This window comes from Taudactylus pleione, unplaced genomic scaffold, assembly GCF_031769625.1.
Source record: "Taudactylus pleione unplaced genomic scaffold, aTauple2 ptg000437l, whole genome shotgun sequence".
In the NCBI taxonomy this organism is placed as follows: Eukaryota; Metazoa; Chordata; class Amphibia; order Anura; family Myobatrachidae; genus Taudactylus; species Taudactylus pleione.
In genome coordinates, this window is record NW_028284839.1 from 1,994,621 (window position 1) to 2,022,435 (window position 27,815).

Below are 27,815 nucleotides of genomic sequence, written 5' to 3' on the forward strand. Positions count from 1 at the left end.
ACACTGATTGTGCCCCTCCTGATTTTTTTTCTCCCTAAGGGGGCATGGCCACACCTCCCATGATTAGGCCACGCCCCCTGTTACCCGGGCCCACCGCTGCTCTTGGCGGGTCTGTGTATGTGGACACATCTGTACCTGCGTAGCTTATTATTGGAAATTGCAGCATTTTTACAAACATTAATAAACATAATGTTACTGTAAATACAGGCTGCAATATGATTTTAATGTTTGAAAAGCCTAGATAATGTTGTTCTATGTTAGATAAAATAAGGGTCTTCATTCTGCGTTTTTGGAAATGATACGTATTTTACTGCACCTTTGTATACAAATATCAGTTACAGTACATTAGCTTGCTTTGCACATGTGCCTCTCATGTATAGTGCAACATTTGCTGACTCTGGGCCTGATTCAGAGCCGCTCGTAAGCGGCCGCTCGTTCGCTCCGAGCGATGTTCGCACATCTGCGCATGCGTATGGGTCGTAATGCGCATGCGCCAACCAGTCATTGCAGTCGGAAATTGTGCGCTCGCAAAATAGCGAGTGTCTGCTAATTTGAGTGACAGGATGAGGCGTTTGTGGGTGGTAACAGGGGAAGGTGCTTGAAAACGGGGAGTGGAGATCCGAACGCAGGCGTGCCAAAGGGTCAAAACGGGCGTTTTAAGGGTGTGCATAATTAACAAAGCAGCGTCATCGGCCACGTCACTTGGTTGTCTCTTAGCCTGAACTGTTCGCATGATTGCGGTAGGAAAAACCAACCACAAGCACTGCGAGCAGTTCAGACGCCTTTCGAAGTACTCGATTAATCTAATAAATAGCAGAGATGACGTATGATGCGAACGGCCAGGGGCGTCTTTAAAAAACAGCGAGCGCATGTTTCATTCGCTCGCTCAGACATAGAGGTGTCAACAGACCGCAAAGAGCGAGCGCTCAATTTAAATAGCTGGCCCCTTTTTCTGAGCGACCGTTCGCAAATAGCGTCTGGCTCTGAATCAGGCCCTCTGTAATTAAAGCAATTTTAACATTCCTTTCCATACACAGTATCATAAAATCAGGCACTGTGGGGTATATTTACTAAAGTGAGAGTTTTTAGAAGTGGAGATGTTGCCTATAGCAACCAATCAGATTCTATTTACATTTAACTTGCACCTTCTAGAAGGTAATAGGTATAATTTGAATGGTTGCTTTAAGCAACATCTCCGCTCCAAAAAACTCTCACTTTAGTAAACATACCCCTGTGTGTCTGTCTATTAAACTGTTTGGCTGCCTTTTTCACATTTTAGGATCTATTTATCATTGTGATTTGTTCCGAAACTGCCCTTTCTGCCTGTTTGTTGATGCTTTTAGCATCTAGGGCATTTTATGAAAAGCTGCAATTCAGGAAACAACACAGAAATCCTGCCTTAACTAAAGACCCGCAGAACACCATTGTATATATACTATATATATATATATTGGATTAGGGAAATGGCGATGAACTCCAATATACCAAGCTTGTCCATCTTCAGATGGCCCATAGGTGAGTTAGGCCTGTATCTGGGCAGTAAGGTGACAGTGAAAGCTAGTATTGTACACACTTTGCTGGGGCAGTATCTTATTGGAGCAATTCCCTGCATGAGGTTCCCGTTAAATTGCCCCAAGAAGACATCTGTTAATCTGTTATCGCTCTGAATAGTGGTGGATAACAGATAAAATGTACTCAAGCACAAATGAGTATTGCCCCAGTCAGTGGCATAACTACCATAGGTGCAGGGGGTGTGGCTGCTATGGGGCACTCCCCCTGCACCTACAGTGCCAGACCTCAGTCTGCGCCCGCACCCGCCACACTGACCCCCGCACCTTCCTCACTCCCTTCTCCTCAACGTACCTGCTCCGTGGTCACATCCTCCCAGTCGGCTTCGCCTCTGGCTTTCCTCATTGGCTGATTCTGAGAGGAGGCGTGGCTGCCTTCTCCCAGCATCAGTCAGTAAGGAGAGATGGAGCCGACCGGGAGAGGTGGTGTGCCTGCTCTGCACAGCGCAACCAGGGAGCAGATAAGTCGAGTAGAGAGGGAGTGAGGGGGGTGCAGGGAAGGGAGGGAGTAGAGCGGGGAAGGACCTAGGGGGCCCATGAAAATTTTGGGGCCCTCCTAGGTCTAGTTATGCCCCTTGCCCCTGTACTCAGGTTTTCTTCTGTGAAGAAACTACTGTACATAGCTAATACTAAATTTAACAAATACTATATGAGAGATAAAGCATACGATTAGGACCAGTGCTATCATTAGGCAACCTAGGGGTCTATTTACTAAGCAGTGTTATGCTGGCCATACACGCTACATTTATCGGGATGATCCGCCTGATATTGGCGGAATGCCCCGATAATTGTTGCGTGTGGGGGGACGACCGAGGGTTATATATTGCTCGGTCAGGCATGCTGGATTGTCCAGCATGCCCGTCCGATGCGATATTTCCCTTTAAACTGTCGGCCGCATCGGGCAGTGTATGCCCAGCCGCGCCCGACAGACAGACATTTCCTGTGTTCCTTCCTACAGAAGGAACAGGGAAATGTCTCCTCCCCCGGGGGCGGAGCGCGGATGTCTGCTGAATACACTGTGAGAGAAATCTCACAGTGTATGCTGGCGACATCTGCGGCTGGCAGCCGGCCAGATAAAATGTCTGTCGGTCTGACAGGCATTTTATCTGGCTGTGTATGCCCAGCATTAGGAGACAGAGTGAAAAGTGATAAGAAAGTGATAAGGTACCAGCCAATCAGCTCCCAACTGTTATTTTTCAAACACAGCCTGTGAGATGGCAGTTGGGAGCTGATTGGCTGGCACCTTACACTTTCTTATCACTTTTCACTCTGTCTCCTAAAACTGCTTAGTAAATGGACGCCCTAATGTATTTGTCAAGAGGTCCAGTATTTCAGGGGGCCCAAAACCTTTAATCATGTCACTCATTTAGTGGTTTTATTTCCCCCTCGAGACTGCAGTGATTGTATCCTGAATTAGAATATGGGAATATAAATGATAGAAAACAAAGCTTAATATAGTTTGGGCCTTTTGGGGCAATGCAAGTTTGTACTTCATTACAAAAATTATTTAATCTTCAAACTGTTCTTTTTTTTTTTTGGTCCCAGGAACTACACAATGAGGCAGTGTTAACCAACCAAATAAGTGTGCAACGAGGGAGGAGTGTGAAACTCCCGACCAATAAGAAGCCACTTGATAGCTTCATAATGGCCTGTCAACAGACAAAACCAGTAACAACCAGAACATATTACTGACATGACCAATGGTTTTAGTAAAGATTTGGGTCACTGCCCCTAGGGTGAGAACATGTACTGTTGGATGTTTATGAGATCCTAGCGTTAAGTGCTGCATGTAAACACATTCTATATAAAAAACATTTGTTAATATAAATTGTCTACACATTTATTTATTTTTTTATCTGTTTAACCCGATAATGCTTGGAAACGTTGCAGCTTTCCCTTTAGATACATTTTAGCATTTTTGCTAGTTGAACAATCACATATCTATTCATAAGAGCATTTGATTGAACTTTACACAGTTAACTAGTAAATAGTAAAAAGAAAAAAAAACATTCTTTTCCATGAAGTATCAATAGGTGCATCCCTAGAAATGGTATGCAGTCGGGAAGCCGGTGGACGTAATCCCGACGGCCGGCTTCTCAACTGCTTTATCCCATCGAGGGTTAAATGACAGGTGTCTAAATGTAGACGCCTGTCATTTTACCGACGTCGGGAGACCGGCGCCCGGCATCCCGATCGAAGTGATGCAGGGCGCGAGGGTGCGGACAGCCGCGGGAGGAGAGGGTTAGGCACTTTTAGGCACCCCCCCGGGATGTTAGGGATAGGCTAGGGGGAGGGAAGGTTAGGGTTAGGCACCCCCTGGGGTACTTAGGTTTAGGCAGCGGGGAAGGGGGTTTAGGTTTAGGCACTTAGAGGGGGGATTAGGGTTAGGCACTGGGGGGAAGGTTAGGGTTAGGCATCCCTAAGGAGGGTTAGGATTAGGGGGGGAGGTTAGGTTAGTAAATACTTACCTGGGGACGATCGGGATTTTTACCCATGCCGAGCAGCCGCTGTCGGGATTTGAACTTGTGTCCGGCGGTAATTACTACCGATGTCCTATTTCACCATATTTGTTCCATTTACTTTGATATACGGTTTAGTTATCGCTTTCTACGTTTAGGAAAGTTATTGAAACTATAGACATGCATCTTGAAATCTGCTCAGCGTTCCATCTAGATGCACTGGCGTGAAACTGGGTTTTGTTCCCTGTTTTATTTATTATTTTTTACTTTTATTACTTATATTCGAGTACTTCCAGTAGGTCAAACTAGACCTTTCGGAACACAACAAATACATCAGACCGGCTGCAGTTAGTGCTGAAACAAAGTTAAGGCCCCATACACGGCATGATTTTATACATGATATGGCCGTTTTCGATGGATCGAAACGACCAATCGTATAAAAACTAAAAGTGGTGTTTTCATACACGATTACGATGCCGATGCGCATCTTCGGCGTCGTGTATCGTCATGCTAGATCAAATGGTTTTGCAGATAGATTTAGACCGATCGTGTACGATGTGACACACATCGTTCGCACTTTTGCTGATGTACGATGTCCCTGGCCTGATGCATCGTGTGGTTGTTTGCTGCATACGATATATCTTAAATTATTTACTTTCGTTTAAGATACATCTAATCATATGGTCGTTTGTACAATCGTTCCTTTTCTTTACACAAATTGTACAGAATTTCAATGCGAAAAATTTTCAAGGGAAATCGTATGCGAGATCGGATCTTATACAAATCGCACCATGTATGGTTGGCCTTTACACTGTAGATTTATTAAACACACAGAGGTAAATTTAATAAAGCTTCTAAAACAGACAAATGGTTGTGGTTGCCTGTAGCAACCTATCGGATTATGTATAACATTTTATAGAATGCAATAGATAAATAATGCTAGAATGTGGTTGTTATGGGCAACATGACCGCTTGGCTGTTTTAGAACCTTTACAATAAATCTACCTTAAAGAGCTAATTTAGGTCTCATAATATCCACTAACTCTCTCTTCTGTACAGAGGAGCTGATTCAGACCTGCTCGCTGCTGCTGATGGTATGCAATGTGCCCATGCGTATGGATCGCAGAGTGCGAGCGCATATCTTACCGAAAGTCCACAATGCATTCGCTCGCTGCACATAGACAGCCCAGCAGAGTGAGTGACAGGGGAAGCCGTTTGTAGGTGGTAACAGGGGCTGGCCATTAAAAACGGGGGAGTGGAGGTGTAAACGCAGGTGTGCCTGAGCATCTCAACGGCGTTTTAGAGGTGTGCATAATTATAATACAGCATCATAGTACGCGTCACCTGGCTTGTTTTTACACTGAAGTACTCGCAGTGCTTGCTGCAGGCAGGGCTGCCATCAGAAATTGTGGGGCCCGGGACTGACAAAATAAGCAGGGCCCCCCATTGGTTATTAGATCCAGTCTCTGACCAGCTGCCCAGCTTTTTTTTGCCCACCTCACCCCCCCTCCCCCCATCCCTATTATTAGACCCAGTCTCTGGCCAGCTTTTTTTTACCACCTTTTTTTACAGTCTCCCCCTTTTTTTTCCCAATGCACTACCCGCCCCCACTATTTGTTAAATCCAGGCTCTGCACAGCATTTTTCTTCCCCACCTTCTTTTTTTTTTCCCCCACTTTTTTCCTATGGTTAATAGATCGAGTCCAGCTTTTTTCCACTTACCTTATTTCCTTGAAGAAGGCTCCGGCTTCTAAGTCAGCGCGCATGACAACTACGCACTGCAGACGCTGCTCTACTAGAACTGCGGCTCCTCCGACCTCTACCTCCAGTGGTGCGGCGTGACATCATGACGTCACGCTCGCCGACTTCAAATCAAACTTTATTGACCATAGGGGCCGGCGCCGGATGTCTGTCATGTAGGTTGGCGGAGGAGCCGCTGTCTTCTCCATTTATGGTGACCGGGTTGGTGGGCAGTAGCAGCGGCGCTGGTGGCCAGGCTCGCTTTCTGCTGTTTAAGGTGTTAGTTTGGCTGCTGGCTGTGCAGTGGTGGTAGGAGCTAGTGGGCCCCCTCCTCTTCAGCCAGGGTCCGGGCCCGGGACTACAGTCCCAGCAGTCCCCCCCTGATGGTGGCCCTTGCTGCAGGGTATGGTCAACCTCAAGCGCTGCAATAGCATCCAATGTACCGATGGTTGCATACACTTCCTGGACATGACATGCACAAGTAGGCATCTTAAAACAGGCTGGTGGGTGTCTGCATACACTATGGGATCGCTCTGTAAGAAATGCTGTGCAATAGCACTGTCTACACAATTTGCATAAACATCGTGCGAGCGATCACATCTAGTGAGTGGCTATGAATCAGGCCCTGAGTCCCCAGCATGATCTCATCCCATCTGTCTGTATGCACTTCTCAGCGTTCTCCTGTACATTGTGCAGAAATGTCTGTACGGCCAGAAATCATTTCATGAAAGTAGCTAAAGAAAAAAGAGTTTTTACAAACGTTTCACTAACTTTTAATAAATGTAAAAAATATATTTACTCCCTATGGGACCAAAATGAATCCCTGTTTTGCATCTTAAAAATGTACAGAATTCTGTTCTCTAGAGTAAAAAAAGAATAAAACAGTAAATACACTATCCCTGGCATACGTAGAGAAAAATGCAATAAATAAAGAGGATTACTGAAGAACAATTTTGGCACGTACACCACACAGTGAACATACTAAGGGGGAGATGTATCAACAGGTCTAAAGAGTGGTCCAGTGTTGAAATTGCTTATATGAACCAATCGGCTTATATCATTTATCATTTAGGTAGAAGCCAATTGGTTCCTTTGGGCATTTTCTCCTCTTTCCCAATTTTCCACTCTTTAGAGCTGTTGATAGATCACACCCTTAGTAAAATAAGTTCTTGAGGCCACATTGCATTTAATGGGCCTGATTTAGAGTAGGACACAAGCCCAATGGTTTTCATACCACTCCGATGTTAGAAGATCGGCTCATACTCAGGAGCTGTACTGCGCATGCACCGGTCTTCTACAGCGAGATCTCTCGTAGTTCCCCAAAGCCGCAGCCTGAATTGACAGGCTGCAGCCATTTGGTGATGGGTAGTGGGCGGGCCCAGTCTCCTTTACAGAAAACGGGGACGTGTCGCTCCTGTTTTGTGTACGTGTCGAGGCCATGGTCTGCATTTTCCGATGCAGACTTCTAGGCCTCCGCTACGGAGCTGTGAGGGGAGATCTGAGTAACATCAGGTTTCTCTGATTGACAATGGTCTCGCAGAAGATCCTACTGTATGATGTGTCTTTGGACACAGAACTCAGATCTGTGATGCTGCCAGGAGGCCTACATTTATGCTTCCCTGCTCTTCCCTGCGCTTCTCTGCTCTTCCCTGCTCTTCCCTGCGCTTCCCTGCGCCTGTGCAATACTGTACAACTTTGCATCAGGACCAAAGTCTCAAATCATCACTTTTGCAACCGGTTTGCACCTTTTTTTGGCAAAATGCTAATCGCTCTATTTCCAGTTTTCTCCATACAGTTAACAATTTGCAAGTACAGAGGAAATGTACTTTGCACACAGATTGCTCTTATTATCCTTAATACATCTCCCTGCCATGTGTTGTGTTTCCCTGCAGTCACCTCAGATGGCATCCTAGTTAAGTATCTCATATTAGTTGGGATAACTGCTGAGCTTCCCACTTCCTTTTGCCTCTGTGATTTCTCGTTAGTCAGAGAATGGTGAATACAAATTTGTTTGCAGGGGTATTTTGTGTCAGAGACAATTCACTCGGTGCTCTGTCTTCAGCAATTGAGCGAATGGTTGCACATCATGGCAGGTGCTGATTACTGGCGTAGGAGTCGTACGCGCAGTCAGGAAAAGGAAGGAAGCATGCAGAATCAGGTCAGAGATGTTGGTCAGAAAGGCAGGAAGCAATCAGTGGTCAGAGGCTGGGTACTCGATCTACTGTGAAATGATGGGGGATGAGCAGTTGGAGGCAGCAGGACAATGAGCATGCAACTCTGGGTCACACTCCAGTGAATTATCCAAATAATAGATGATTCTCTTGTTCTGTGGGTTGAAGCAAACAACAGACAAGCGACATGAAACAGGAAGAGCAGGAAGCTGTAGTGTTATAAAGGAGGATAATTGCCAACAGATGTCACATTGCCAAGCCATCCCCGCAGTCGTACAAACTTGTAAATGGAAGACTGCTCTAGCTGCAACTCAATGCATTGTCTTAGCAGTGCAAACAATACATACGTAAAATTATTAAGAAATTCTGTATTTAGAAAGGTTTTTAGAAAAGCAGCACTCTTCAATAGAAATGTGTAGGAACAGCAATGAAAAAATGAATAAATACGTCGGTGCCTTCCGCACTGAACGCTGGTGCAGGTAGCCTGATACACATAAGAATTCGGTGGCACTCGGTGATAATGAACACATGACACTGTTTAGTGAACCAACGTTTCAATGCCTCCAATCACGCAATTTCGTCAGGGTGCTTACACCCTGACGAAAATGCGTGATTGGAGGCATTGAAACGTTGGTTCACTAAACAGTGTTCTGTGTTCATTATCACTGAGTGCCCCCGAATTCTTATATGTACATGTGTATATATATATATATATATATAACAATAGGTTTTGAACAACGGCACTCAACCATCTGTGGTGCCTGAGGTATGTGACCACATCATTTAAATAAAAAAAAAATTATCTACATATTAATTGTAAAAAGTCTGTCTTGTCTCCTCAATGCACATGCAGTGGAAACTAGGCAGTGTTTCAATTATTATTATTATTATTATTATTATTATCCTTTATTTATATGGCGCCACAAAGGTTCCGCAGCGCCTTACACAGTACATAAATGAGCACACAAGAAAAACAGTTAATAGTAATACAAAACAATGCAGGACAAGGACAAGGTTATAAACTCAGCTGCAAAACACAAGCAGCAGGACATGAGCAACCAGGTGGTAGGTGTTTCAATGGCTGCGACTGCAAAGGACACAGGACAAACTTTGGAGAGGAGGACCGGGCACTGGGGTAAGTATGGGAGCCATGGGGGGGTGTCAGGATATAGTGGCCATGTGGTTAAAGAGACTGAGGTGACCCAGCATATGCCAACTCAGTTATACTAGTATATTTATAATTGGCTAAGCCCAACCTGTCGCTGACATGCTCTGTAGGAGTGGGGGCAACTCTTAGGTGATGATATCACTGACAGTGGTGGGAGGGGTCAGTAACTGTGATATAGATGATTCTTAATAACTGCATGTTTTGGTTGCTCTCTTAGCACTAATCTACACAGACAATAACAAGATGGGGAACATAAAGGAGGCATTTTTCAGAAATGTTTAGTGAAGCCTTATGGCCACCTAGTGGACTACATAGAGACTGACCTTTAAATAATGATCGCTCATATTACCCATTAATTCTCACGTAATGTAAAGGTGGGTACACACTGGAGCAATAGCGGCCCAATATGCAGTTCAGTATGTACAGCCAATCTGCGTGATCCCACGGTAATTAGCAATATCTGCTGGTTGGCAGTGCTACACGCCCAACTGGATGATACCACATGCGGAGCTGCAAAAGGTAATGAAGGGCTGAATAAGGGATTGTTCTATCTTTCATTACATCATTCTGATGTGTACCGCACAATATGTCGGCCCGTCAGCCACCACATCGTCCGGGTACACATCGCAATAGTGTGTACCCAGCTTAAGCCAGCTTGGATAGGCCACTCATTCACCTTCCCCATTAACTCAACCAGTTATTTGCTCAAACCTCTATCTGGACACTTTTTCTTCAGCCTGTGAAGCATGTGCCTGCAGGTGCCTGCATGTTCATACTGACATGCAATTACATATATAACTGCACAGTAAATGAATAAGCAGTGGGAGCCGGGTTCCGTGCCTTCCCCCAACGGCTCCGACCGTCGGTGAGGCATGAAAGACAAGGAGGCTACCTGAGGGTAAGTATAACGGGATGGAGGACATGCGTTGCAGTTCTAATACCATAACAAAATATAAAATAAAAGATTATTTGTGAATGTAAGAAAAACTGGACCTGCAGCACAAATATTTATTGGCTCAGAGATTATTTTTGCTGCCTAAGAGCATGCAGTAATGGGTTAGATTCTAACCAGATCCCTTTCTGTGCAATACGTTTACGCTATAGAAATTACCAATAATAATGTTAGTTATACAGTAGGTTATTCATACCCTAGCTGTGCAAGAATTCTTTATTGCAAGTCATTGTCCTTAACCTTTTATATATAGATGTGCACTGACCCCCTTGTTTTGGTATTGAATCTGTATTCATCTTCGTGTTTTGGTTTTGGATCTGGATTTTTTATTTTTTGTACATATTAAAAAGTTTTTAAAAAGAGCTAAAATGATGCAATCCAAAACCTGAAATTCGAATTTAAAATCCGAATTCCGAACCGCTGAACGATCAAAATATGCGACTCAGAATTATCTGGATCTCCTCAGGAAATCAGAATCGGATCTGCTTGGATTCAGGAAAGTCGGGTGGAATCGAATTTCTGGAGCACCGAAGCGCACATCTCTAGTTTTATATATAATAAATATGCCCAGTAACTGTAAATGATAATAATATATATAGAAAGAGCGAGAGAAAGAAAGATATTCAGATGCGGTGCATGTTACATATATACTAAGGGGACATTTTTAGACTGTTTTGCTACATAAATATAAAAGACAGCTACAGCCATACTAAATGCTGAGTTTTACATGTAGGTTTATCAATGAAAACCTAAAGATTGCCACCCTGTTTTGGGGGCGATCCCAGCTACATTCGGATAGCAGATCAGGACCAGAAAAAAGCATTCATCTTAATAAGCTGCCAAAATATCTTCTTCTTCCATATATTTTTGTAGCATTGCAAGCAAGCTTTCAGTAAATCTATACTTTTCTGTAAAGCTAAAAAAAAAAAAAGAAAAGAAACAAAACAAAAATATATATTTTTTTCTGCTTTGAAGTAATTGCGTTGTATATTACACCACAAGTGAGTTCATAATTTACTTCTAGTGGATCCATTCGCAGAAAACATTTAGAGCGCCTATAAACTTTAGATGGAGTTTTATTTTGCAGGTTGCAGTATATCCTTTTTATGGCAGACCATAGAGTCATATAACCTTTTTTATTTCCATTAGAAAAATGCCCATGGCTTATGGAAATAAATATTGTAATTGGTAATATCATATCTTGCAAGTATTAATTCCTTGGACTAAACCTCTTAACTGAGAAGTTGATGACACTTCTGAATTCCTACCAATTTATTTTATTGAACATAATCTAAAATGTATCAGAAATACAGTATTTTCCAGTGAGAATCTGTCATGACTCTTTTCTTTCAGGAAAAATACACTGAAAACCGCCAGTTAGTGCACCTAGCTGCAGCTGACTTACTGGAGACAGTTTAAGTATAATGGTTCTAACTTTTTAATAAATCAAGTGAATAGATTTCTCGGTTACTGACACAGCTACCAGGGAAAACAGTTCATTTCTCAAAAAAAATAAAAATAAAATATCAGTGCACTCTTTTGAAACAAATTGATTACAACTATGCAAATGGAGAGATTTAAAAAATAAAATAAAAAAGATTATCCATATGACTACTTTCATGTTAGAGTCTTTGTTTATTGATTGTATTAAAGTGAGATAAGGGGTAAAAACAAAAATGACAAAGAAAACACCTTTACATCTTTGTCTCTGGCTAAAAGCACTTTAGAATAGCATACCTCCCAACATGACCCTCGTCAGGAAGGACACAATGCTCTTGTCCTGGACTACCCTGAGGTGGGGCTGCAGCACAGTTCAAATTCAAATAGGGTAGCCACACCAACTGTCATTTCACACGCTGCCAAACACCACTGGCTGGGGCTCACTGGTAGTTGGTATGACTCCCCTATTTGAATTTTGGACTGTGCTGTAGCCCTACCTCTAGAGCCGCCACCAATCATAAATTACCCGGGAAGTCCAGGACCAGAGCATTGCTGCTATAGGCACCTATGATAGCGCTAAGTGACCCAGGTGTTGCTAAGGTCAGAAGACACCTGCAGATGTCTTCTCTTGCATTGATTTCATAGCTAGTAGCTCCAATTATCTGCCTCCAGCTGAAGACAGACAATCTGGACGTCTTCTCTGTAACTTTGTTTGATTGTCAATAAAGTTGATACAAAAAATAGAAACCCTTTAAAGCTTTACCTAGTAATGTGCGAGTGGTGCTGCCACACAGTGTGCAGGGCTCTTTGGGCCGCACTGTCTCTGACCAACGGCTAGCAGGGTGCCTTGAAGGCCACCATGTCCTGTAGCCGGTGAGGCTGTGCCACCCACATGCAACCTGCCATCTGTATAGTCATTTGGAGTGTCCTCAGGATGCTCTGGGCAGTGCTGCACTCCCCAGTACAGATGACACCGCCTCCCACTGAGCAATATCATGATGTCATGTGCTTAGGGGGCAGGGCTGGCACAGGGCGCTCTGGACCTTGTTATGGCAGAGAGCACAGCATCAGTAATACGCATGCACAGAACTCATTCAAGTTGCGCTGTCAACTATGCGGGCACTGCTGAGGGAATTTACAGTATGTTCACCCTTTACAGCAAGGCCCTTGTTAATAAACAGCGAAGTAGCTACCTTCACTTCGCAACACTAACAGGCAAAGCAGGAGCTGCTTTTTCTCCATGGTAAGTGGAGTATCAGTACATGGAGCTCATAGTTGTATAGCGAAAGACTGGGCCATCCATATTTAGATATCTCCAAAATGTAGCAGTCAAGTGCTGACCATTCATCTGTGACATCTCTATTATCTATAACAGCAGGCCCTCCCTCTAGTCATGAACATGGATTCATGGATTATGATCCCCAGGAGCATAAGTGGACATAGCTGGTGTCCGCAGCAAAATTTGGTGTAGGGTCTGGCAAAGAAAAGAGCGGGTGGGGCCCACAGTACCTCAGAACATTGCCAAAAGGTATGCAGTCGGGAAGCCGGCGGACCTAATCCCGACAGCTGGCTTCCCAACTGTCATATCCCGGCAAGGGTCTAAAGACAGGCATCGATATGCCGACGCATGTCTTTAGACATACGCCGGGAGCCCGATGCCCGGCATCCCGTTAGAAGGGGCGCTGGGCGCCAAGCGCAGATAGCCACGGGGGGGAGGGTTAGGTTTAGGGTTCCCGGGGGGTACTTAGGGTTAGGCACCCCCTGGGAGGTTAGGTTTAGGCTAGGGGAAGGGTGGGTTAGCGTTAGGCACCCCCGGGGGGGGACTTAGGGTTAGGCACCCCCCCGGCGGGGAAGGGAGGGTTAGGTTTAGGCACTTAAAGGGGGGATTAGGGTTAGGCACTGGGGGGAAGGTTAGGGTTAGGTACCCCTAAGGGAGGGTTAGGGTTAGGGGGTAGAAATAGGTTAGTATATACTTACCTGGGGACGATCGGGATTTCCTCCTCTGCTGGGATGTCGCTGTCGGGATTCCAACTGCCGGGCAATGGTCCGACAGTAAATCATACCAATTCCTTGCCAACACTACGGTTTTTTCACTCTAGCTCCAGGATTGGTCCCATAGTGCAAGTTAAATAAGAAAGGTCAGAGCTTATTATCAAATATTGGATGAAAGGAGGCCAAAGATTTTAATGGAGAATAATTATCAAAAAATATGTTGTGGTATGATGCCTTAAATAAAATAATTATTGTCCAAATGCCAAATTGAAATACCATTGTAGTTTAGCTACTAGTGTCATTTTTGTATTGTAACTAAATTATTTTATTATTAACAAATTCTTCTGTGGGTTCTTTACAGTAACAGTAGTTTGTATAATGGCAATGGCAATTCTTCATTCTTCAACCCCTTCTGTTTCTTTCTTGTATACAGATTGACTTCGGAGCCATATTTTTATTGCATGGATTTATAGTATATAAAATATGCCAAGTTCACAAAACTGGAATCTCATTTCTTTTTTATTAATTCTTGGGTGTCGGACCCATTATGTCATCTTTTCTGCTTCAATCTACATATTAGATTGGACCAGTTGAGAAGTTGCTCATAGGCAATCAGCTCCTACCTATCACTTATTAGAATATACAAATGCCATCTCAAAGTTGATTGGTTGCTATGGGTAACTTCTCCATTGGTCCACTTTTTCACTCTTTTCACTTTTCATACTACTGTACACTATCAGCACCCACTTGATCCCAGCTATACTATAGCTTAACTCCTAGTAACAGAGGGCCTGATTCAGATTTCTAAATAGAGTAAGACATAGCAAGTAAAAGCTCATACACACTAGACGATATTTATGAACGATAACTATACTATTCAACATTATATTGATCACTTCCAGTGTGTATGAATTGAACGACCAATGATGCGCGCTCCTGCGGGTCATTAACGATATCCTCAGTTGGATGAACATGCAGCTCAATCTGGGGATATTGTTAACGATGCCATGCTGCCGAATGCAGCATGGCCTTGCTACCCCCCCTGCCTCCACTGTCATTTGTCGTGACCAACATCGGTACACTTGCCGATGTTGGCACCCCAGCAGGGTCCCATCACTGACGATGTTTCCGTATACACACATCGTCTAGTGTCTATGCGGCTTTACTGTTACCTGGACAAACCATGTAGCAATGCAAGGGGTGCAAAAACATAATTTTTTTGCATGTGGAGTTAAAACTGTCTGCTTTTGCCTGTAGCCCACACATGGTGGACAGATTTATATTTACACGGCAATTTAGATTTCAGTTTGGACACATCCCTCCTAAATCTAAATCTCTCTGCACATTTTAAATCTGTCCCACCATCTGTCCCATGGTACAGTATTACCAAGCACAGTTACTTGTTCTTTCTTACTCAATTCCCAAATTTGAATCAGGCCCAGAGTTTGTCTTTGATTAACATATACCATATTGGGTAAATGTGCCAAAGCTTAGAGAAAGAGAAAGTTTCAACCAATCAGCACTTAACTGCCATTCTCCATCTGTGTTTGAAAAATGACAGTTAGGAGCTGATTGGTTGTTACTTACTGTCTCTCCACTTTATCTCTCTCCAAGCTTTGATACATCTCCCCACATAATCAGCTGGCACTGTTTTCTCAATGTCACAAAGTGCAAATTTGACCAGTATCCAGTCAGCTGGTCCACAGTAAAAATGTCAACAATGAAAAGGTCAACACCAGAAGGTAGAAACATTCTTGATGTCAACAGACATGGTCATTAGGTTGATCACCAATATATGGAAATGTATTTAGGGTGACATGATCAAATGGTTGACACATTCAAAAGGTCAACATTTAACATGTTGATACTAAATGTATGGTTTTTTTGATGATTTTTATGGTAAGGTTTAGGATTAGCGGTTTGGGTTAGGTTAAGGGTTAGGGTTAGGCTGAAATTAAAAAAACAAAACACATGTCAACATTTTTGTATTAACATGTGAAATGTATACCTTTTCAATGTGTGTACCATTAAACAATGACAACCTATATACATGTCTACATATTAGTTGTCAACCTAATGATCATGTTTCTCTTTTGTCGACATTCAGAATGTGTCAACCTTCTGGTATTGACCTTTTCATTGTTGACCTATTTACTGATGACCAGTTATACCACACCCATTGACCACCAATGCATTGTAACAGCACTATGTAGTTATTATTATAAACTGTGACTCTTGTCTGTTGTACCTTTGCTTTCAATGTGATAACTCACCTTTTTTATTGGGGCAAAGTAACTTCTATTAGGGCGTTACTCCTATTTTGTTCAAAGTGTAGATCATGAGTCCTAGACAGGACATTTAAATTTGTTATGTCTAGAATTGTAGATATTTGTATAAAAAAGCTAAATATATTTTCTGTGAAATTTTGATCCAATTGTTGTAGGAAAAATAATTACATTGAACCCCCCCTTAAATGAAAAAATTGTGGGAGTCATCGGAGACTTCTAATAACCTTATATACAGTAAACGTCACATTATCTCATGTATCGTAGTTGCTTGTTTAGTATTCAAAATGCATTATTTTTATTATTTTCATTCTTAATATTATTTAATATTAGACCAATGGCTTTTATGAAAATCAGGAAACTCTATGGTGATTTATAATTTGAAAAAAGTACATTATTTCCCTGTTACAGTGGAGCTTACAATCTATTTTTCCTATGACACAGACACACACACAAGTGTGCTAATGTTGTCAGACGCCAATTAACCTAGTGGTATATAGGTGGAGTAAACCGGAAAAACCCCCAGAGGAAAGCCAATCAAACTTGGGGGAGAACAAGCAAACTCCACACAGATAGGACCATCTACGCAATCATACCCATGTCTCTACTGCATTAAGCCAGCAAATCTAACCAGTATGCTTGTGTGCTGAAAATAAGCATCTACTGTTTACAAAAGGTCAATATATTCCACAGTTAAGTAATACAAACATAATCCATAAACATTTACTGAAACAATATACATTTAAGTTATGTCCCCCCTCCTATGCCTTCTGTTGTGCCATGTTATGTGATATTCTCTAATATAATCTGTACAGTATATGGATAACAGTGTTTCTCTGTATCTTCCTATAGTTGTGCACAAAGGGGTAATGCCAGGAGGAACAGCCACCAGCGAAAAATAAATCAGCAAGAAGAGAGCTGCCAAAACCTGACGGACTTTACCCCAGCCCGTGTGCCCAGTAACATGGATATATTTACTGCGTACAATGAAACGCTGCAGTGTTCCCATGAGTGTGTAAGGACTCCTGTACCGGTCTATACAGATGAGGCACTACACCAAACTGGAGCTTATAAGACAACATTCAATGGCAATAGGTGAGAGAGCTCAAGTGTTTCGTCCATAAAATATTCAAAGAAGATAAACATTGTGTTGTTTGTTTGCTTTCATTTAGTTCTCAAGTTGTGCTCCCCGCTATGTGTATTACTTGTATTAAATGTCATTTTATTTTATAAATCTAGGCAAGCTAGAGAGAACTATCAAATATAATGGAAATCATTGCTCCCTCTAAGGTGAGAGATGTCACAACTATAGTTTAAAAAAAAACAACTAAATTTATGAGAAAAAAATATTAATACCATTGTGAAGAGTTGCATTGATCAGCAGATTCATAGTGTAGCCCCTATGATGAAGATTTTAAGCCCTTCATTTGCGCATTGCACATCGGAGAAGGACTACTGCTGGATGTCTGCCCATATTTTTTAATTTTTACAAGCATTCTAGAGTACAGCACATAAATATAATGAATACATATTAATATGGTTTATGGATTCATATATCGTTGCAGGGACAGCAAGGATTTTGTTACAGTGAGGTGTAGACCCCTCTTAGGCTATTAGTATCTGTAACACTAGTAAAGAAAAAAGATAATTAGAGAAGTTTGATGTTAAAGCAAAAAACAAACAAATACATTACATCCATTCGATTGTCGACATTAGTACATGTGTAAAAAATGCCCCGCAATTATTATATATGTATTAGATCTATCTATCTATCTATCTATCTATCTATCTATCTATCTATCTATCTATCTATCTATCTATCTATCTATCTATCTATCTATCTATCTATCTATCTAACTTTTTAACTGTCTATCTGTCATCTCATATCTATCTCTATCTATCTATCTATCTATCTATCTATCTATCTATCTATCTATCTATCTATCTATCTATCTATCTATCTAATTTGTAAACCAAATTGAAAGACTTTCCAATTACATCACTTTAGATACTAAACATTTGTTTCCATAAAACAAAAAGACCCTAATAAAAATGAAATATTGAAAATAAAAAGAGATCATTTTAAGTTTAATATAAATATGGAGTTTTTTTTTTAGCAATTTCAACATATTCAAAATATAGTTTAATTTTTAATGTGTTTGCCTTCGGTAGTTATAACATATACTGTAGATATAATCACTCGATAATATTAGCTTTTTACTCGCAGTGATTTAATAGAGGATAATAGAGGATGAGAATAATATATAAAATAAATTGGAGAAATGTATTAGGAAATAAAATATTTAATAGCTTAATGACAGTACAGATATTTATTTTGTGGCATACTTCCTCAAACAATTTCATTTTGGACATAAGAATAATTAATTAATTACATAACATGTAAAAATAATGAGATGTTGAGCTGTATTGTTAAATTGCAATGTTTGTTGGAATAGATTGAGCCAAATTATAGATTTTTAGGGGAGCATATGGTAGCAGGGGTGGGAAATTTATAACTGCTGCTGTTTTTGTAAATTTTTTGTCTATTTCTTTTATAAACATTCCATAATTGCTGTCTCTAAATGAGAATATTTGAAGTCAGGAAAGACTTTGAAATTATATGCATATACATTTTATTTTCTCTTGGTCAACAAATAAAACATTTTTGCAGCCATTAGAACATCAATGATGTAAACATCATTGTTTTAATAAAAAAACCTGTAACATAGTTTTACAGAATTTAGTATACTTACTTACTTTAGTATACTTAATTACTAGAAATTACATGAAAACACATAACTCTTCTCTTGAAACAGCAATGCCATAAGGTAGGGTAGCTGACATGAAATTTCAATTAAGGGTTGCTGCTGTCTACTGGGTCTTCATATTTTTTGTGACTTTTATTATTTAATATTTCTTTCTGCAAACAAAAACTGTGGCTATGAGTCGGCCTAGAACTGTCCTCGTGACAAGGACTGGATGAAATATAATTGTTAAATGTAATTGTGAGGCCCTCTAGACTACCACACGTATGTTGAAACTTTTACAGTTGCCCATGAAAAAAGTCTGCTAAAAAGTGTGGGTCACCTAAACATAGATACAAGCCATGAAGTGGCACACTTCCTGGATGGTAGGATCATAGGTCATGATAATGAGACCCCAAAGCAATTGATCATATCTTCAGTCATCATTTTGATAGGAAGTTTAGTGCATCACTACACCATATCGGCTAATGTCTGCCTACATTTCTACACCTGGTAAATAGAAGAAATATTTACAATAAATACACTGAGACATATTGGTAGGAAAAAGGGTCAGCTTTATCTAATTATCTATCGAAAAGGAGGGAAAAGAATTGGTGGCAAAGAAAGAATGGCCCAGCATTGCCATCTTGCCCAAATAATCCAATTAAAGGTGTCGATGAGGTCCAACTGCCAGCTTATCACCAATAATGTAATGCCTTTATGCCGGCCCAACAATAACAACTTATGGCTTAGATGGGGGCCAACTGCCATTCTATTGCCAAAAACTCAATGCCTGGAAGGGGGCAACTGCCAGACTGCCAGGCCATCACCAACTCAATATATCCAGGCTCCCTTGTCAATTACACAAAAAGACACACCTACTAGGGCAAGATCAACTTAAATTCCTGTATTGGCGGGGAGAGCACCTACAGCATGATTGCCATGGTTGCTGTTTTTTCCCGCAAAACAATAAAGCCAAAAGTCTAAATAACTGGGGGTTGAGGGGGCTGGGAACTTCCTGAGAGGAAAAACTGTTGCAAAAGTATAAGTAATAATAATACAACTACTACTACTACTACTAATAATAATAATAATAATAATAGCAAGAACAACAGAAATGGGAATAATAAGAATGGATGGCAGTGTTGTAATAAAAAACATATTTATTTCTGTAGAGACTTTGGGGGAGATGTACTAAGCTCTGGAAAGAGATAAATTGCTTATACAGTTAAATTGCATATGCTTATATATTGGTGCAAATAGGTAAAATAATAGTCACAAAGGCTGGTAATAGTTGAGCTCTGCAAAAGTTTATTGTTAGTATCAGTTTGGAGGAGACAGTAACCCTATTTTTAGTGGGATGTCTTATGTACATCTCATAATCCTAGATCAAAGGTACAACATATTTGAAGCTCAGGTGTTTAATATTATTAATAGAAATTTGATGATAAACAAAGAAAAGTCTAGAATTTACTTATGTTGTTCACAATATTAATTAGAGGGTCATGGTAAACAGTTACTAGGAAATGTGGGGAGGGGGTAGTTATTTGGGCTTTGTATTTTGGTATACAGGAGGAAACACAACAGTAGTGTATCGCTCCTTGGAAGTGACGTGGAATGAGGGTGGAAGTGCGGCTCCATGCCCATAAAGGCCACCAAAAGAATAAATTTGTTTGCTCGCCACGCTTCTGGCACGGTGGCTCGTTTAGCTCACCACAGGTTTATATTCCCCTCTATGTCCACACGGATAGTAAGGCATGACGTTGGACAGTAACTGATGATGTTAGGGTAAATCTAGAGAAGGGGATCTATCCACTACCGAAACACAACAGTGTGCCCATAATGCTATTGGACAAGCCAATTAATCACCTTTGAGCCAACTACGTTGAGTCATCAACAAGTTTTCTGGAATGAGTACAAGAGCAATTAAAGAGACAAACATAACACAGACAGCTCATATAAAACCCCTAGTAGTGTCTATGACTTGGGTTCTATAAATCCTGCACTGTAAGTCTTCACCTTTATGAGTAATCTGTAAACACCAGGCAACTACAGCTCCAATGACTTAAACAATAGAAGGAAATATTTTTCCGTCTTTCAAGTGGTTTAGATAAGTAAAGAAACACTTCAAGTACAAGTGGAACCTAAGATTTTAATATGGTCCATATGTTTATATAAGTATGAGATTTTCTCAGCTTTGCTGTAAAATAATAACCTCACAGTGACTATCTTATATTTTTCCTTTGGCTGTATTGAATTGTAACGATTGTAAACTCACCATGCAGGATTACTCCATTATGTCTGTCTAGACTGAAAAGTAAAGTCAATATACAGTAAGTCTGGGCCTGGGCAAAAAATGTGAAATATACAGTATATTTATATATATATATATATATATGTATATATATATATATATATATATATATAACATATAGGAAAAATGGCTAGCGCTGGACAGGTCAGTACTGTTACATGCAATCAGATGTGTAGCTAATGTCCAGATTGAATATAGACGGACCGCTGCTCCCTCCTGTAAGATGAAAATCCCGGATTCCACGGGTGAAGTGATCTAGCAAAAACAGAACAGAGACACGAGTGCCTCCGAGTGTCTGTCTCCTCTATTGGATTCGTGCATGTATTTTCTGACATAGAACACCGAGGCCAGATGTTAGCTTTAGTATTGAGTGCCGGCAATTTTGGGATACTATATATATATATATATATATATATATATTTTTTTTTATTTTTTTTATTTTGTTTATATATATATACATATATATATATATATATATATATATATATATATATATATATATATATATATTTCACATTTTTCCCCAGGCTATTTTTTTTTATGTGTTCATGACATATACTATATATATATCTATAATTCACATTTTTTTCCCCAGGCTATTTTTCTTCATGTGTTCATGACAGTACTTTCCCTGGATAGACAGCCGCAGCTTAAATGTTTTGTGTATACCTTCAATGTGTCAGCTGTTCTATGAGTATTAGTTATAAAAATCAATAATCTATGTCATTACTTTTCCTGCTACATTTAATCCAACCAAACTCCTATTAATTAAAACTGCTTCATAAAAGTGCATGATTATTATATTTGAATGAATTCTCATAATGCATTGGTTCTTAAATGTCATATATTTTCATTATATCTAATATAATAAAGTGGCATTATGAAGTAAAGCTGTTTACGTGGCCCTTTGGGTAATGGTGCCACATAAAGGAGTACTGATTACCGAAACCACTGATATTTGTTGATCAAGAGAAAAACAAAAAGTTTGGACAATGTTCTTAGTATATTTTACTCTTTTTTTTCAGATCAAAATGTGTTTTATTACTTTAAAAAGAACATAAGCATATATAAATTATATATGCTGCTTCATTTTGTGGGAATCACTTTGTACTAAAATATTTTCAGTCTACAATTAAAAAGTGTAATAAATCCAATGATTAAAACTACTGTATCTATTCAACGGAAAATGAAGAACTGTGTAACAATATGTGTTGGCTTCCATATTCCTCTTGCAACATTAATTAAATACATTGCTTTACATTTGTGGCTTACTCTTGTGGTTTTTGGCTATGAGGCAGATTTACTAAAATGTTTAAATATAAATATTGGAGGTGTCACCCAAAGCAAAGAGTCAGATTATAGATAACTTTTTACTAAATGTACTAAATGATAGGTAAAATCTGATTGGTTGCTATGGTGACACCTCAAGTTTTTCTGTTTAGAAGCATTACCAATCTATACCAATGTCTTGAGATAAGGGTTATTTGTTTGTGATACAACAAAAAGTTGTTCTGTGAATATAACACTGTTTAATAAAATAATGATACTGTATGGTTGAAAAATACAGCTGGAAACCAGAGAGGATAAGGATGTGTCATTAGGTACAGGATCAGAGTGTGAGGCACCTAGTATTGAACTGAATACATCTACAATTTGGAAACCCCTTTAATATAGGACATTCCTTTTAAAAGCCTCCTATGTGTTTCCCATATGACCAGTAGGAAGATAGTTTCACATTCCAAAATGGCATACTAAAAGATTCAGTATAACCTTGTTATAATGGAAACTTCTAGTTCGGTGCCATTATTAAAAGTATGATAGGCAACAGCTACTAGTCTGCCCTCAAAGTCTGAGTTGGCCCTTGACTTTATGCATGGGTAGTCATGCAATGTTCTGTATGTTATCAAGAACTGGATAATACATGTCTGAGCTGCATGAACAATGGTAAAACAGAGAAGCAGAATGCAATGCTTTGTTTACATGTATCATCAGTGAAGGAGAGACGGTCATCATGGACATCTTTGAAGGACATCTAGGAGTGTAAATAAAGGGCAATAACCTTTTTACACTCTTTTATTCATCTGTATCATCACAGTTATTAGTGCGATTGTCCCTGGGCCTAGCCAGCAGTTGGATATACTTCACTGAAGAGGGTGTCTCAGGGTTGGATGTTAACCAATCATATCATGCTCACATCCAACCCTGGTATTCCCTATTTGGCCCTATACTCCCTTCTGCTGCCGAGTCTACCAGTCAATAATGATAATTAATATGATGTGGCCTGGAGGTAAGTGGGTTCCAACCACTTTAATTACTATGCAACATTTTATGAATGGCTTATGGGATCCTAGCTGCACTATTCAGGTCTCCGCAGCTGCCTTCTTCCTATAGGGTTCCATCCTTATGTATGGGTAATACTAGCAGTTATGATGGGAGGACTTTTCAGGTGCTGGAGAGAGTATACATGAAAATGGTAACATTTGTGTATTACAAAAACAGTTGTACAGATTTAGAGGCTTGCTCTATCAATAGAGCACTATATTGTTTAAGATAGGTGATCACTAGCTTAAATGCTCTACCTGCTCATTTAATCAAATATGGATATAGGTTTACTCAGAATATAGTGCTCTCTTGATAGAGCAAACCTTCCCACTCAACTATTTGAAGGTGCCATGATGTCCAGTGCCAATGGAGATGAGAAATCTGTATTTATGCATATCTCTACCAGACCAGTATGGTGAAGAAGACTAGCTGACTGAAAAATTGCAGTATAGCAGCACTGTGCATCCAGTACTGAATATCAACAAATAGGAAGATTGATACATCTTTCTAATAAGATTATCATACAGTGCAAGCAGGACATTAGGATAGATATTATTTGATACCAAAATTGCCTCTCTAACATGAATTTGGATCATGGGCTGTGCCTCATATATGGTCAATGTCTCTGTATGATCAAAGAAAATACCAGAATTGATTAGAAGGTGGTATGAGAACAGTGTTTAGTGTTCAATACTATGTATGTAATATGAAAATAGAACAAACCACACTGTACTGTGACTTTGTGTGACACTGCTACACATTCCATATTGAAACAAAACATGTTTGACCACATTAAATTAATTGATGTGTTTTTCTGTTGCAAAATCATTAATTAAAATATTACACTTACTCAATAAATCTGTGATACTGTTTCTCAATACAATTACCATTTACATTTATACTCTCCCCAGCATCTAAAAACATTGTCTATTATAGCCACTATCATTTTATGAAATATGCCTTTTATGTAGTATTTTTTTTAAATATAATTTAAAAATGTTATTATGTATTATTTATTAAAAAAAAAAATCACTTCTGATTTCTGTGCTTTCCTATAATTGATGGCCAGCATTTGTAATTGGTTGTTAGGGATCGGTGATTTTTCTATTGATAGATTATCAATTGTTGCTGTACCTGTACCAAGTGTCTTGTTAACTATGTAGTTGATACATTATCCTTTGTTTCAATCTACTGAACACAATTTCATTGTTTCACTACATGTTTATCTGTTACAGTAAATAATCTACTAGATCTTGGGACTAGTGTGTCTAGCTGCAGGGAGGCCACACTCCCTCCCTCCCCCTCCCAGCTCTCACTGGCTGGCAGACTTCCAGTCATAGCTGCCGTCTCCCTCCAGCACTGTTATAACAGGACTGTTTGCTCCTGGCAGCACCTGCTTGAGTTGAGAGATAGGTAGACAGGGAACGGGGTGAGGTGGACAGATGAGAGATGGGAAGAAGAGGAGGTAGGGGAACAAAGATGAGTGACAGGGAGAATAGGGTTAAGGGGTATATATATGAGAGACAAGGAGATGGGAAGTTGAGAAGGACATAAATAAGAGACAGGAAGATGGGGGGAAGAGATGAGAGACAGTAAGATGGGAGGGGGACAGAAATGAGAGAGAGGCAAAAAAAACCCAACAACCCTGCAACGCTGTGCACAGCAATTAGCGACCCAGTGTATGTTGGGTCCAGATATCTGCTTAGTTATTGGAACATGCAGCAAATTACATAGTACATTGGTGATCAGATAGAACAGATATCATAAACAAAAATGCTAAATATTTACCAGACGCTGAGCAATATTCAGTTTTATAAGCAGCTGCTTGAAGGTGACTGCTACCACCTTGAATAGGATACAGAGAAAAAAGAATTTAGCAGTGCTATACAGTATGTCAACTGACAGTTTGTATCAGCGAGGCTTTTAAGTATACATATATTCAAGCCCACCGTTATGCTTGTTTGGCATATTGCATCAAAACAAACTATGCATCACTCTAGATATGTATGTCAGTTTACATTTTAGTTATTTATATTTTTAAATATTTATTACCTGATCCAAGTCTGCTATTTTACAGCTGTGAAATTTAATTTATTTAACATAAATATGGCAGTGGCAGTAATAGGCTGCTGAATGAGCCGTCTTGGCTTTCATAAGAAAGTGAGCAAAATAGAGTTAATTCTCTTCTCAGGCTTCTCACAATATGGTTTTACTGGTTTAGTCCCCTAGTAAGTAATTTAAACGGATGGTTTCCCAGGGTTGTATCACGTTATTTATTGATGTTGGCTGTTGGACTCTGCAATAAGGGTGTCCCAGGATTGGACCTTATTGTCATTTGGCCTGGTCATATTCAAACCTGGGATGTCCTCTTCTGCTGCCAAGTTCTCAGCCAATCATGAGCGATTTCACAGTAGAAATCTACTCATACAGCAGGTAATCACACATTCATGCTGTAAAAATAAAATATCCTCATAAAATTTCAAAGAATGGAAATTAAATAAGGGGTCTAATTAAGTTTTATGTTGGTAATGCCACATATATTTTCTGCTTATGTACCTCTTTTGGCTAGCTATTAATCCACAACTGCTGGTTTAATTGCAAAGTAACAACCAAATACTCTATGGTCATATATACAACTTGAATCAAGCAGTTTGCTTAGATTTCCTCATGGCATGTCCCCTTCTTGGGGGCAACAGGAGAAGTGTGAAAACTTTCCCCTTCTCATAATTTGGCTCAGATGAAGCCATTTTAATTGCAATTACTGGCACATGAGGGAGGTCCATGCCCAAATAATTTGTACCTGTACCAACCCCCTGACAGGAACCCTGCTCATCAGCACAATTTATAAAAAAAATGATATGAAGTACACAGCTTGTAACAAAACCCATGCAACAAAAGCATCAAGGTAATGGAAAAGTGGGTGAAAAAGTTAATTAAGCTGTCCAAAGCTCTTGATTGTAAATAAAAAACCCCCAAATCTTTACAAAATAAAAATATTAACCTATGCACACCCACCTTCCCCTACCTTTAAGGATTGGTCTATATTGCATCACCAAATCCACATTTTTCAACTGAAGTTGATGATGTTCACAGAAATATTGCAGTACCATCTGAAGTTCAAGTGGTGCAACAATATCTTTAAACTGTAATGCAGACTATCTTTAAGCAAAAATGATGGTCATGTTTTCAAATCTAACTTCCCTTCAAATTATTAAATATGTCTTGAGCTCTGTACTAAGTTATTTTAAGATAACTTGCATAGTCCTACTGTACATACGCAAATTTATTAATGTTTGGAAGTGATTTGTGAAGTTGATTGGACCAATGATAAACAGTACTGCATTTAATTAAGAAACATTTTTAGACTGTCAGTAATACAGAGCTCTTGGAAACTGAATAGTTTGTCCCTTGAATTAGTGCTCAATACTGCCTGTTTTGGCCTTGTTAGAGCTCATAAGTACAGGACAGTGAATACGTGAAGCCGACGAGTGTGGAAATAATTGCAACAAAATGTTATCATGTAAATTATTATTGTCAAATGGCTGATTTAAGTAGTTTCCCAGAAATCTCTCCTCCTGAAACGGAGAGGCTTAAATGCATTATGTCCCTATTGTGAAGCTGAAGGATCTTCCTAACCCTTTTTATTTTATCAGGAAATCTGGTTTTATTCTAGAATTTCTTGAATATGAAATGATAAATGCAATCACAAAGACCTGAAAGAATACAACTGGAACAATATATTGCAATATATGTGTTCAGGCCACAGCAGGAAGCTGAAACCTGAATTTTGCAAACATTACTATAAGATGCTAAATTATCAACAAAGCAAAAATCAAATGTTTGTGAGTTTGCTGCTGAGTTTATTTGATGTTTGCGTTATCACCTATCCCCATCAAAAGTTCTGCTACATCACCGGGCACTGTGCTTGCATACATCATATCAAGCACGCCATCTGTCTTACCCCCTGAAGCTACAGTCTTCATACTTGTAATGTTGCCAAAGGAAGAGAAGTGAGATTTTGTCTATAGAATGTCCACGGATATTGCACGGAATCCCTTGAAAGGACATTGACAACATGTTACATGTGCAATTCCCTGAGAATTCAGCTTCATCAAGAGAATAAATGTTGCCATGGGCACATCCTAATGAATGAAATCTATCCACATATCAGCAGGATCATTGGAGTAATGAATGTAATGTCAAGTTCTAGCATTCACTAAACAGTTATCTCCGCATGTGGTTTACTTCTGAAATACCTCTTCTCCTAGGAATCCATAGAATATTAGATTGATTAGGATTTTATCACTGCCGAGACTGTTCTAGAAATGGAATTAAAATCACAATCTGAGCATTATGGCAGTTAGATAAGTAAACAATATTTATTTAAAAAAAACCATACAAGCTCAAGCAGTTAAATGCATAGAAATTTGGACAATTTGAATGTTTCTTACAACGCAAGACTTGTGTTTACGATATTGTTCAGGGACACCAAAGAAACACATTTTTTGTTGATTTTATGCAAAATTTTTTCCCCCATTTATTTATTTATTTGTTTTTAAATTGCCACTTGTTTTTTTACCAATCATTTATTTTGCATGTAAAAATAATGCAGGAGGAGATGTTGAGTTGAGATCATAATTTAAAACATTATCATTTAAGAG

General features: G+C 39.7%; 1 protein-coding gene across 4 annotated transcripts in view; it reads left to right on the forward strand.

The window, feature by feature from the left end:
* AJAP1 (adherens junctions associated protein 1) overlaps window positions 1–27,815 on the forward strand; it is a 325,451-nt gene that overhangs the window by 243,400 nt on the left and 54,236 nt on the right. For all 4 annotated transcript variants that reach the window (XM_088447727.1, XM_088447729.1, XM_088447728.1 and 1 more), the window contains one exon: window positions 16,627–16,869. In XM_088447727.1, coding sequence (XP_088303853.1) covers window positions 16,627–16,869 — 243 coding nt within the window. The remainder of the gene's footprint in view (window positions 1–16,626; window positions 16,870–27,815) is intronic.